At 38.9% G+C, this 13,834-nt stretch overlaps 1 protein-coding gene across 1 annotated transcript; it reads right to left on the reverse strand.

The window, feature by feature from the left end:
- On the reverse strand, positions 1 to 13,243 carry LOC128736832 (uncharacterized). The gene is made up of 3 exons (XM_053831326.1): positions 12,939 to 13,243; positions 5,607 to 12,626; positions 1 to 2,806 (listed from the first exon to the last, which is right to left on the reverse strand). Exons 2-3 carry the CDS (start codon positions 12,623 to 12,625, stop codon positions 442 to 444), a joined length of 9,384 nt encoding a protein of 3,127 aa, XP_053687301.1. The 5' UTR covers position 12,626; positions 12,939 to 13,243; the 3' UTR covers positions 1 to 441.
- Between the last annotated feature and the right edge of the window lie 591 nt (positions 13,244 to 13,834).

The following is a 13,834-nucleotide window of genomic DNA, read 5'->3' on the forward strand; positions in this document are numbered from 1 at the left end:
AGGCTTCCTAACTTCCTGTATATATAACCCATTAAAGTTAATCATGAATTTGGCATTTTCAACATTGGCAATTTGAAGTAACACAGCTTATAAGTTTGTAATATATTAAAAATCTATTTAGTGAGTGGTGATACAAATCAAGTTGGTTCCAACAGGATTAAATGCTTCAAAACTTTCAGTTTTATTCTTAAAAAATCTTAAATTAACCTTTTAAAACATGTAAATGCATAGTAAATAGTATGTAAATAACAGTCAACGGGAATCACAACCTCATTAAGAACACTGGGACTTCTGACGGAAGTCGAAAAATGCTGACTGCAGCCTGCTAGCTGTTGAGCGCAGGTTTAGATCCACCGGTACGCTAATGAATGACTATTTCAATTTGAAAGTCAGTCAGGTCACTGCTTCTACCATTAGGGACTTGTAGCTTTTGTACGGGTACTAGGAAGACCCTCTAGTCGTTTTGACGAGATATGAATGTAACGCTTTCAACGCTGCTGCATTTAAGATACTATCTACATCCGCATGCTGACCATTTTGCAATAGTTGTACTAAATAGTCCGTACAGTTTTTGTAAATGACATCGATTATTACACCTTTTTCTACTAACTGTTGCAGAATTTTGGGGGGACATTTTTCCGTAACTTCAAAGCACCCTACCACAGAATTCAAATAATCAGCATTCTCAGTTTGCATTAATAGATACTCCGCGACATCGAAGAAGTTACGCTTCAATGCCAAATGAAACGGAGTTCCGCACACTTTAGAAATATTGTTAACTTTCATCCCTCGATTCACCAGCTTCTTAACTATAGGTAAATAACCCTGTTCTGCAGCAAAATGTAATGCATTTAATCCGCGTGGATTCACAGCTTGGATGTTGGTAGTTTTATCTACAAAATACTTTGCGGCTTCCAATTGCCTGCTTTGTAATGACAGCATTAACGGAGTATCGCCTGTTCCAGCGGTAGCGTTAAAGTCTGCTCCTGCGTCTACCAATTTCTTGATTGTTGGCATATGTCCACTTTCTGCTGCATAATGTAACATTGTCATTTTATCAGAACTCACGAAATCTAGTCTTACATCATGCATTAGCAGACAGTGTGCAACATCCAAATGGTTTGCATCTAATGAAAGCATTAACGGAGTGTAACCTTCGCTGGTGGTAGCGTAAACGTCTGCTCCTGCATCCACCAATTTCTTAATTGTCGACATATGTCCACTTTTTGCCGCATAATGTAACATTGTCATTCCGTTAGATGCCACGAAATCTAGTCTTGCATCATGCTTCAGCAGAGTATCTGCAACATCTAAATGGTTTGAAGCCAATGCAAGCATTAACGCGGTTTGATTTTTCGTAGTTGTAGCATTGATTTGCGCTTCCGCTTTTAATAATTTTTCAATTATTGTAACGCAGCCGTTTTCCGCAGCATAATGTAGGGCTGTCCGTCCGTCAGAATTCTTTGCATCAATTCCTGCATTTTTTTCTAGTAAATATTCAGCAATATTAAAATGGTCCTTTAGCGACCAGAGCAACCGGGCAGCTTCACCGTTCGTGGTAGCAGCATCAACTAATGCACCAGCTTCCACCATCCTTACAATGCAGTCATGGAAACCTTCGTCGGCGGCATAATGTAGTGCAGTCTTTTTCAATGAGTCCTCAATATTAACATCGGCATTTGCATCCAGTAAGACGTGTACTGCCTTACGGATACCCCTTTCTATAGAAAGCATGAGCGCAGTTTTCCCATAATCAGTCACAGCGTCAATTGGTGCTTCTTTTTTTAACAGTTTTTCAATACTGTTGACGAATCCTTTCCTGGCGGCAATATGTAATGCAGTACATTTATCTGAATCTACAGCGCTGACACTTGCTCCATTTTCCAGTAAAACGTCCGCAGCATCAAAAAAACCTCTGTCCAACGATAACATTAAAGCCGTTTTGCCGTTTTTATCTGCAGCGTCGATTTCCGCTCCTTTATCCACCAACGTCTCAAAGATTTCAAAGAGACCTTTTTTCGCTGCGAAATGTAATGGGGTTTGCCCATGTGAATCGGCAACCTTAACATCCACATTTTCCATCATCAAATAGTTTGCAGCATCAAGAAAACCTTTGTCCAATAAGATCATTAACGCAGTTTGTCCATCCTCATCAGTAGTGTTAATATTCGCCCCCGCTGCCACCAAGTTCCTAATGCTGTCAACGTGACCCCTGCTGGCAGCATAGTGTAATGCCGTTTGGTTTTCTGAAGACCTAACATTAACGTCTACTTGGTGTTCTCTCAGTAAGTTTGCAACATCGAAATACCTCGACAATAGGACCAATGCAGTCTTGTCCGCCACCTCTTTGGTCAAAAGTTTTTGCACGATTTTAAGGTGACCTTTTTCTGCGGCATAATGTAAAGCCGTTTTTCTGTTCGAACCCATTCGATTAACTTTTGCATTTTTTCCCAGCAAAAATTCTACAGTTTGAACATGTCCAGCTTTCGAAGAAAGAATTAACGCAGTTTCACGGTGCCGACTGAAAGCATCGACTGAGGTTGCTGTTGTGATCAACCTATCCATTATTTCGGAATAGCCTTTTTCTGCAGCATAATGAAGGGCTACCTTTCTGTTAGAATCCAAAGCATCAACGTCAGCACCATTTTCTAGCAAACATTCTGCAGCTTTCAAATGACCTCTTTGCAACGCAAGCATAAGTGCAGTTTTTCCGGAGCGAGTATCAGCATCAATTTGTAGGTAAGCAGCCAAAAGCACTTTCATTACTTCAATGTGACCGTTTTCTGCAGCTATATGCAGAGGCAAGCTGCTTTTTTACTGATTTCAGTACTTGTTTCCACTATCGTTTTGTTTATGCTCAGTTTATGCTGAGTTGCTAGTAGTATGTAATAATCTGTTATGAACAATTATGAAACGTAGAATCGCGTATCCATTTTTCCTGTTGAACTAGATCCGACAGTAATTCTATCACATAAAATGTTGTTAACGGTGAATTTTATTATCAGAGAATTTGATAAGTATATTTTCGACACTTTACGACCGTTAATGTAATAGCGAAAATTATTGGCAAATTTCATGCTCAACGTGAATATGGCATCACTCCCGTTTCCATGGTAACGTATCAACAACAGCGGTCGCAGATTCGGAATTGCACTCGAAACGAAGTAAAGTTTTTCATATCAATTCAAGTGAACAGTTTGGGCAAAATCATTATATTATCTTACCAGATAACTGTTTGGGTGGTAAATTCTAGTTTTCTGTGTTTCAAGTTAAGTTAAGGTGAAATTAGTCGTCATCGATTCTGCTAATTTCAAAAGCAGTTTTTTTTGTTTGAAACAAAAATTCTGTTCATGAAAATATATTTGAAGTGTTCAGATTCGTAAGAAGAATGCAGTATTTACAATTTTAGGACCATAACTCCGCTTTTGGACCCAAAAACTGCTTCCAAAATTGGGCTCTCTGACGAAAAGTTGATGACTGCTAATTTCCCGTTAAGCGAGTGATGGGATGCATGGAATGGCCGAAAAAAATTAAAGAAAAATCAACGGCGAAAACATGAAAATATAGTGATGAATTTTAATTGGGCAGAAATCTCAATATTTAGTGTAATTTATGCCCCAAAAAGTAATAGAACCTATAGAATGCAATGTTTAGTGCTTCGAGTTGCAAGATCTGATTACGGCTAGCAGGTTAGTTGAACTAATTTTTTTTTTTTGTGATGGTTTTCCGAGTCTATGGGAGCATGTTGATACACTGAAGAAGGGAAGGGAAGGGTGATATTCGGTGCCATACTGACTGCCATAAATGGACTCTGACGACCTTGTCCTTAAGGGTACCGCCAGAGTGCAAGCGACATGCGACGCGACGCGACATTTCCTTCTGTAGTTATACGCGCAGCCCTTTTTCGCCCGAAGCAGGACTGTGCATTTAGCAACATGAGAGCGAAGTCGCGTCGCGTCGCTGTCGCGTTTACTCTGTACGGGGCCTAACGTTATCATATAACCTAAGGCTTCTTGCACAAATTACGTAACGCTCAGAGGGGAGACTTGGTTGTGTTAAATCATACAGTTTGTTCAGAATTGACATTCTGATCATAGCAGCTTTGATAGGAATGTAGAATCGATGCGATTCTTGAGTTTGCAAAACTAAAAAAAATTAAACGGATTGTGCGATTTTCATTCAATGATAGGGGGGAGGTTTAGTTAACGTTACGTAATTTAAAGGGGGAGGGAGGTTTAGTTAACGTTACGAAATTGAAAGGGGGGGAGGGGGCTATGCCAAGCGTTACTTATTATTACATAGGGGAGGAAGGGGGTCAAAAAACTATAATTTTTGCGTTACGTAATTAGTGTACCACGCCTAAAGAGCATATCATCTTCCTCTGCACGTCAGACCGAACATTTTGTGATATTGAATTCATCACTAAAATTAAACAAAAGATGACCAAGCGTACGCACTATAGTGGCGTATTTGTTATTGCATGGAGGATCCGGTCATTCATATAATTTTGTCTGAAGGTCCGTTGCGGGACCACTTAACGTTATAGGGGGACCTTAATGGCATACCGTTTTACTCTGCACAACAAAACGAACATTTTGTGATATTGAGCTCATCGCTAGGTCAATTTTTTAAAAATAAGGGACGGCCTAAGCAACATACCCTAAGTAACAAACATTATATTTGTCATTTTCATCACTAGCTGTAATTCATGATCGGACTAGAAGAGCAGAAAAGCGAGGCAAAGCGGTTGATTTAGGCATATACATAGGTATAGTGGTGTATAGAACTGAGAATGCTAATAAATGGATTTTCTCATATAAATTTATTCAAATTTCAAATAAATTTTGCGCATATCAGATCACTCGTGCCATCAAAACAGACATATTCTTATGCATCTTTATGGCGCCACTTTTGTTCCTCTTTCTAATATTCCTTATCTAATGCTCTAACCAGTTATTTTTGCAGTTCAGATATATTACAAAATTGAAATCAAGCAAGCAAATCATAGAATTTTTTTAGGTCAATCATTTTATTAGCTCTTTACACACAAAATGTTTCATTAAATTCTGAGAGGATCATGCCAACTTCTGGTCGAGTTGGCGTGAAATCCGTCTATACTTAAATGTGTATACTTCATTGTATTAATTATTAAACGTTCTGCATGTTAATTTTATTGAAAACTATTTCATATCCAGTATAATATTGGTTCAATATAGAGTTTGAAATTTTGATCCCTTAGTTTACAAGTGCGTGGAATGTGTGTGTGATGGGCTTTGATGGTTGGAAGCTTGGTTAGAAACTTTGCTGCAACTGTTCGAATCCACGGTGCGCTCAGCAATTGTGCACTTTGCGGAGCCAATGCATAATGTTGTTACTGCCGGTAACAGGACATACCGGTGTGGTAATGACGTTTAAGTGAAATGAGGAAATTTCATCATAATGTTGATGAAATCGAACATCCACAAGTCACGATTTAACGAAACAAACCCTATTGTTCAGAAAGTTTGTTTTTGATTTTTTGCTTTGCTTTTACCGATACGTTTTACATCTTTGTGTTGCTAGTGACGCTTGACGTGACCAATAAAAAGAAACTTTATAACTGTTACTGGCTCGAGGAAGAGCTTTCAGTTTCTTTGATGATGGGATGTGTATGACTTGCTGCTACCAAGATACTATCTAGATCTTCATGCTGACCATTTTCCAAAAGACGTACTAAACATTCTGTGAAGTTTTTATAAATAACATCAAGCTTTACACCTTTTTCCGTTAACATTTTAAGAATTTTAGGCGGGCATATTCTCGAAACTTCTTCTCCTGAGAATTCTATCGAAGAATTTAAATAATCGACATTGTCAGCCTTCGTCAGAAGGAATTCTGCGACATCAAAACAGTTATTTTTTAATGCCACTAGTAACGGAGTTTCAGCCCAGTTAGAAATACTATCAATTTTTATTCCCGCATTGACTAACCCTTCAGCTATTGCAAAGAAACCTTTTTCTGCAGCCAGGTGAAATGCATTCAGCCCTCGTGGACATGCAGCTTGGATGTTGCTGGTATTGTTCAGGAGATAGTTTGCGGCTTCCAAGTGGCCACCTTGCAATGCAAACATTAACGGAGTATAGCCTTCGCTAGTGGTAGCGTTAACGTCTGCTTTAACATCAACCAATTTTTCGATTATTGTCATATCTCCACATTTCGCCACAAAATGTAACGCTGTTACTCCGTCAGAACTAACGAAATCAGGTCTTGCATTATGCATCAGCAAATAGTTTGCAACATCTAAATGGTTTGAGGCCAATGAAAGCATTAACGGAGTATAGCCTCCGCCGGTGGTAGCGTTAATGTCTAGTTCTGCGTCTACCAATTTTACAACTATTGTCATATGTCCACTTTTTGCCGCATAATGTAACACTGTCATTCCGTTAGAATTCACGAGATCTAATCTTGCATTACGACTCAGCAAATAATCTGCAAGTGGCAAATGGTTTGAAGCCAATGAAAGCATTAACGCGGTTTCACCAGTCGTGCTTGTAGTATCGATTTGCACTCCCGTGTTTAACAGTTTTTCAACCATTTCAATAGAGCCTCTTGCCGCAGCGTAGTGCAGGGCTGTCCTTCCGTAATGACAGCGTATATCGATTCTTGGATTTTTCGTTAGCAAATATTCTGCAGTACCAATATGGCCTGCTTCCAACGAGAGCATGAGCGCAGTTTGGCCACTTCCGTTAGTAGCATCAATTAACGCTCCAACTGAAGCCTGAGCAAACACTTTTTCAATGACGTCAGTGCAACCCTTCTGTGCGGCAAAATGTAATACAATCTGTTTTGATGAATTCACATTATCCGTGATTTTACTTAGCAGTGTATTTGGTAGTTGACCGAAATATGCCAATATGCACGTTACCACAGTTTCTCCGTATTTAGTAATAACATCAATTGAAGTTGACGCTCCTTTTGCCAACAGTTTGTCAATTTTGTCCAGCCTGTGTTTTCTTGCAACAATATATAATGCAGTCTCGTTAGCTGCATTTGTAGAATTGACATCTGCATTTTTCATCAGTAAATAATCTGCAACAGCATGCTTGTCTTGGTCCAACGCTAACATTAAAGCCGTTCGACCGTATTTATCGGCAGCGTCGATTTGCGCATCTTTTTCCTCCACCAGAACCTTAACGATTTCAAAGAGACCTTTAATCGTTGCAAAATGCAGTGGTGTCTGCTTTTGTGAATCCGCAATATTAACGTCCAAATTTCTCGTCAACAAATGGTTTGCGGCCTGAATGAAACCGTTTTCCAACAATATTATTAGGGCAGTTTTTCCGTTCTCATCAACAGCGTCAATGTTCGCCCCTGCAGTCACCAAGTTCCTAATGCTCTCAACGCAACCTCTGTATGCAGCCATATGTAATGCCGTTCGTTTCATCAAAGGAGCAAAATTAACGACAGCAATAACATCAACATTAACTTGGTTTTCTGTGAGAAGACTTGCAACGTCATAAAATTTCGATAATAGAACCAATCCCGTTTTGTCTTGCACCCCTGCGTTTAACAGGATTTTGACCACTTCAAAGTGACCGTTTCTTGCAGCCCAGTGTAAGGCTGTTTGTTGGCGTAAGGCCTTTGCATTAACGTCTGCATTTTTTCCTAGAAGATAGTCTACTGCTTGACGATGGCCTTCTTTCGAAGAAAGCATTAACGGAGTTGGACGCCTCCGGTCCGTACCATCTACTGGTGTTTTTGCTGTAATCAATTTTTCAATTAAATTGACGTTGCCCTTCGCTGCAGCATAATGCAACGCAGTCATTCCCTCACGATCCGCAATGGCAACGTCAGCACCTTTTGTTAGTAAATATTCCGCAGCATTAAAATGGCTTGCTTCCAGCGAAAGGATGAGTGGAGTTTTTCCGTGGCTATTAACAGCATTTATAAGCAAATCAGCTGTCAACAGCTCTTCCATTACTTCAATACGACCGTTATATGCAGCCATGTGCAAAGCTGTGTTTTTATACTCATTCTCAGCATCAATAATCCTTCTCTCTATCGTCGTGCAGCTCGGAGCATCAGACATTTTACACGTGGGTTTATCCTGCTCTGTTTTTGCTGCTTCCAGTAGCTTTTGTACGATTTGAGTGTGACCTGCCACTGCAGCATAATGCAATGCTGTTAGTTTTTCTGAATCACAGGTTCTCACGATATAAGTAGATTTCTTTAGCAGATATTCCACAATCTCCAAACGACCACTTCTTGATGCGTACATTAGCGGAGTTCTTTCTCTACAGCACTTGACATCGATATCTGCCCCGGCAGCAACAAAGTGCTCCACCATTTCGAGATAACCAGCATCCGCTGCCACATGTAATACAGCAATTTTACCGCCTAACGGTTTATCAAACGTCCACGCTAGGGGTTCCTCGTAAAAGATGCGGCCCAAGGCATTGACATTCCAGGAATCGAATGTTTTATCCAAGCACTTGATTAAATTTGTGAGTCCATTTCTTACGCAAAACAAAAAAAGATAATCCGTTGGGTCAACCATTAACCAAGGGAAAACTGGAGCTGGATCAGTGTTTATATTGTTCATCAAAGAAATATAAGAATCAACTATTTCCAACAACACCATGGGAGCTTTCCAAGTGTGCAACGTGAGAATGATTTCACACATACGCGGTATCGCAGAGCTTATTCCTTCAGGCGACTTTACCCTGGACAGCTCCTTGGTAGCTCTCTGTTGAAAGAACCGCAAAATTTCTAGTTTATTGTATTTTATGAACTCACAAAGGATGACAGTCAACATAAACAGTTCACTTTTTCGGTGCCCCTTCGCGGTGAGTTTTTCCCAAAAGTAGTCAACAATAAAGTATTCGGCAAACGTTTGATGGACAAAAACTGGTTGGCCATCTTGGACGCGATACACAATGCCGGTCTTTTCCTGTGAAATGTTTTGCAATAGGTTTTCGGCTTCTGAGAGCTCCTGCGTTGAGAGAAACAATTTACAGAACCGTTTGTCGAGCAGCGCAACAGCTGCTAGAATTCGATGGTTACGTGTTGCATTTTCAAGTAATGTGTCAAGTTGTTGCTTCATGGTGACCGAAGCCGACTTAACGCCTTCTTTCTCTTCATTGAGTACAACTACGAATTTGATTCGGAAGAACTCTTTATATAAATCAATCAAATTATAGTTTTCTTTTAATTTGCTCTTTAATACTTCATCCGTCATTTTGCTGGCTGAATTGCAATACTCTTCACATAATTGTGCAAAAACCAAAGCTATCATTTTCAATTGCAAAGGGATTCCTACAAATCTATCCTTCACGTCTCTTATTGTAGAAGTAATTCGCGATAAAATCTCACGACAGAAGTTCGTCAAACGGTCCTCTGTTTGATCCTTTTTCTTCCACAAAGCTTCCAGGAATCGTGTTTGGTCGACTTTCTCAAATTGTTTCAAACTCAAAGCAAACAAATTTAATCTTCGCTCTAATTCGAGCTGCAAATTTGAACGAGTTGCAATCCACGAGCGCTCGATGTCATGCTGCTTCAGTGCGGTCAATACCTGGAATACTTCCTCCTCGTAGTTTGGGCTGATTTCATCGTACCCATCTAGAAATATTATAATCTTCTTTTCCCGCCACAAATAACTGAATATTTCTTTTTCCAAAAGTGCCGGGCCGAGAAGCCTTTCTTCACTTCCATTGCGAAGTAGGATGGAGTGAATCGCTTCGATTGGAGTGACGGGTTGGGTTTTCCATTTTAGGAACAATCCCGAATGTTCACGAAGACATACATTGGCCACCCAGGAAGTCGGCGTTTTCTGTTTCACTGTTTTCGCCAAGTATGAAAACATTGTGGACTTTCCCATTCCAGGTTCCGCAGCTAGCATTACAACCGATCCTAATTCGTCATTCTGCACGTCGACGTCCAATATTAGGTTCGATGCAATGTCGCGAAGCTTAGACAGATGGCCGTTAGATTTTTGCCACAGTAAATTTTCGTCTTGCTCCTTGAACCAGTGAATGTTTCGTTCCGTGAATTTTCTACTTAAAACATGAAATACTTCCTCATCATCGGAAATAGTTACTAAATCAGTATTTTTCTTTAGTTTACTTTCATCGATGTCACCGGACTGAACTATGAGAAACCCTGAATCTTCTTTTTCCAAAGTATGCCTTTCAAATATTGTTTGCCGCTGGAATGTACGTTGTATGAAATAGCCGATATCATCATTTAGACTTTTACCAATTTGTATTTCCTCCTCAGCAAGTAACATCTCAAGCGTTTTCGAATCAATCGCTTTTCTGAGCTCTTGTGTGCGTATTAGGTGACTCAGAGAAACTTTTTCACCCTGGAAGTTAACGGTTTTACTTTTTAAAATACGATCTTGTGAATCAGCTGTAAGATCAGTTAAGCCTCTACACTCATCGGAAATAGAATTTACATCTTTTATGGGTCCTTCACTCACAAGAATGCATTTTGTATGAAACGGATAAGGCGAACTAAATTCTAGAAGTTCCTCCTTTTTAACTATAATTACTATGCATGGGTTCAAATTTTTAAGTTCATTTTCAATATCCTTTACCAAGTTGTTGTTGATAACATCACTCCATGTAGTAAAAAAACAATTATCCTGTTTTTGTGCAAAATATTGACGTAATTTTAAACTGGTAAGTAAAATATTCTTAGTGATAATATTCAAAGTATCTACCAATGGTTCTTTCAGTTTCAAAACTTCTAGAGAATCATCAGAAAACTCAACCAGTTTTGAATAATGTTTGCACTTGCTGAACCAGGTATCCAATATATTCAATATCGGTGCCTTCATCAGTTCGTGTTTTGCCTCCTGGAAATATTCGCATTCTTTGGTTAACCATCCACTACCAAATGTACTGTCATTCTTTGGATTTATCCACCAGCGTTGGATTTTAGAGTATATATTTTGCAAAATTGCATCTGCTCCAAAGCAAAGTTTAAAAAAATTTCTATCATAATTGCTATACTTTTGTGCTATTTCAAATTTCAAATGTTTTTCTAAATCATCTCCATCCGCTTGATTCACATAAAACCATAATTTATCGATAAATTGTCCAGCTAACTTCCTGTCGCTATCGTTAACTAGTGGAAAACCTGGTACATTGTCTAGGAAGCGAATTTGATCTAATTGTACTACTAGTTTTTGTTCTAAACCTTCTAGTTTTTGTTCTAAACCTTCTGGTTTTTGTTCTAAACCTTCTAGTTTTTGTTCTAAACCTTTTAGTTTTTGTTCTAAACCTCTTAGTTTTTGTTCTAAACCTTCTAGTTTTTGTTTTAAAATTTCGAAAAATTCCTTCCATGTCACCGATCCAAGATCAAACTTAAACAATTTACTTTTTACATCTAGCACTAGCAAACTACCTATTAGTTTAGTAATATTATCCAGACCACCGAAACACTCCACCAACTGGTCCATTGGAATTTGTTTGTTACCTTTGACATGTTCGATAACTTTTACGAACTTTGCGGCCAATTCGGCAGACCTCTCTGCATTATTACTCGTGGAACGATCATGTTTTCCAAAATCATCGGGAAGTTTTGTGAGTTTGATAGATTCCAACTGACGTTTTCTTGCTAGCTCGAATGCTTGATCTATTGTCTTCTTCGGAACCTTTTTGCAGTTGAAGAATGTCTTAATCGCTTTCAGTTTGTCCTTATGCTCTACGGAAAACTTTCTTCGTAGTTCCATTCGTTCCTGATCCGAGTTATATTTTATATCCGTTAAAATTAGCTTGCTTATCGTTTCAGACGACACTTCTTCAACTATAGCTTCAAGCAATCTAATACTTTCTTCTTCTTGCAGAACCTTTGACTGCAAACTTGCCAGCATTGGTTCTTTAAGAAGAGCCCATGGTTTTTGATTGTTGTCAATGAATTCTTTTTTAATTTTCTTAGTTTGAACATCTATAACGTATTCAGCCAAAATAAACTCATACGCTTTAATTTCTTCCAATTCGGCACTGCTATCGTCTATGGAAAGTTTGACGAGCTCAGCTGCTAGATTTTTTAGACGATATTCAGCAGCCATCTCCGTTAGACGGCCCAGATACTGAACTTTATTTAATTGGAACTTCGTAGGACTTTTACTTGGAACTTCAATTGAAATTAAGTTATCTATATCGTACAATCTTTGCTCTTTTGAAACTGTGGGCTTCGAAGATATGGCATTTATTTTTTTATTGACATTCAATTTGTCCCCTGCAGTAGTGTACAGAATGCAGGTCACGTTGAAGTCTTCGAATGCGTTTTCTATCATCCTGTAACTGTCCAGATATTTGTACAGGCTGAAATCGCCTTTTTTATTGAACAAGGCGTCCTCGTCAATCATAGCTTTTCCACATTTTGCCTGCAAGAAGAACCCCGACTGGGGTTTGGTACAGCTGATAAACACCAAATCGTCAAATGCACCGATTGAATTTACGTTCGAAGCTATGTGAAAGCACAATTGTTCGGTTTGTTTTGCTTGGTACATAACATGTGTGAGGAGTTTCATCTCCAATAGGTATCCCTGTATACCTCCAGCGGTTCCAACTCGAGGCTTGATTGCTGGTACAGGCTCATTGGATTGTGCACACTTAACAAATTGTATTTTATTGTCCATGCTGCAAGCGAGAACAGTAAATTGATTTAAAGAAACTGCGTTCGTGAATTTTGATCTATATTTTAGATTATTATAATCGGTATCGATAAACATGAGGTTTTTTGATACTTGTACGATTACTTAGGTAACCAAAAAGCATTATCAATGAACTTCATAAAAACAAGTTGCTTGCTTATTTGTAGCTGATTACTGACTAGAAGAATGCGAATAGAATTTTGGATGCCAATTCACGACAGTTATGCAGTAAAAAGTTTTCCAAATAGGTATATAAATACCAGGCCGATTGATTTGCTAAATTATCATTCCAACATACCTTCTCTGTATATCCGTTTTAGCTTATGTACGGATGTTTTTAGCTGAGCGATTTGTTTTCTAATTACTTGTGCCAAAGGTAACACGAATCAACTTCTCATATATTTTCAAAAGATTTTCTCTTACAACGATTTAATTACACTGATAGTACCAAATAACACACGGATCAGAAGTCATCTTTTTTCTTCGGTATCAAAGACTAAACTGTGCAAATTCAGCCTTTGATTAATTTATACGTGCTTTATATATGACACCTTATCTTGGTTCTTACGCCCCTCAAGAATAAGTTAGTCATGAAGACGCGTTGTACGTACTGTCGTGACGCTTTTTTTCTTGCTGTGCATTTACATCCTTCTCACTCACACAAATATCGTCAACTGAATGCCTGATATAGTGATATCTGTCGAATGTTCATCCTCATTCGCTTTTCCTATTCAACGCTCAACTCCTCTCTCGCTCTACACATTTGTGCCATTTCCTTTCTCCCTTTGGCAGCTATTATAAGGGCATTGCGCTGCTTTCGCGTCAATACTTTTCGCTCACTTTCTTGTGTGCTTTTGTCAGCTCGAACTGCCAGTTCGGAACTCAGCAAATGTTTTAGGCTGCGTTAAGAATTTAACGCTCTTGTATTAACACGTTAAAACGGCTTACCACAATAAACTGCAAATTCAACTTCAGTTCATTTCAATCCTTACTATAATCCCTACACGTACCTTTATCGGATGCAATAGGGGACATGAGCAGGCATGTCTATAAACTGAACCAAACTGCGAACCGCATTTGAAACCCACTACGAAGTTTATTTGAGACGATACGCTGTTGCCGTGCCTGATAAAACAACCCGTAGGTACCCTACTTCCTACTAAGTTCCTACTACCAATTTTTTGGTTGAAAAAC

Source organism: Sabethes cyaneus, chromosome 2 (assembly GCF_943734655.1).
Source record: "Sabethes cyaneus chromosome 2, idSabCyanKW18_F2, whole genome shotgun sequence".
NCBI classification, from domain to species: domain Eukaryota; kingdom Metazoa; phylum Arthropoda; class Insecta; order Diptera; family Culicidae; genus Sabethes; species Sabethes cyaneus.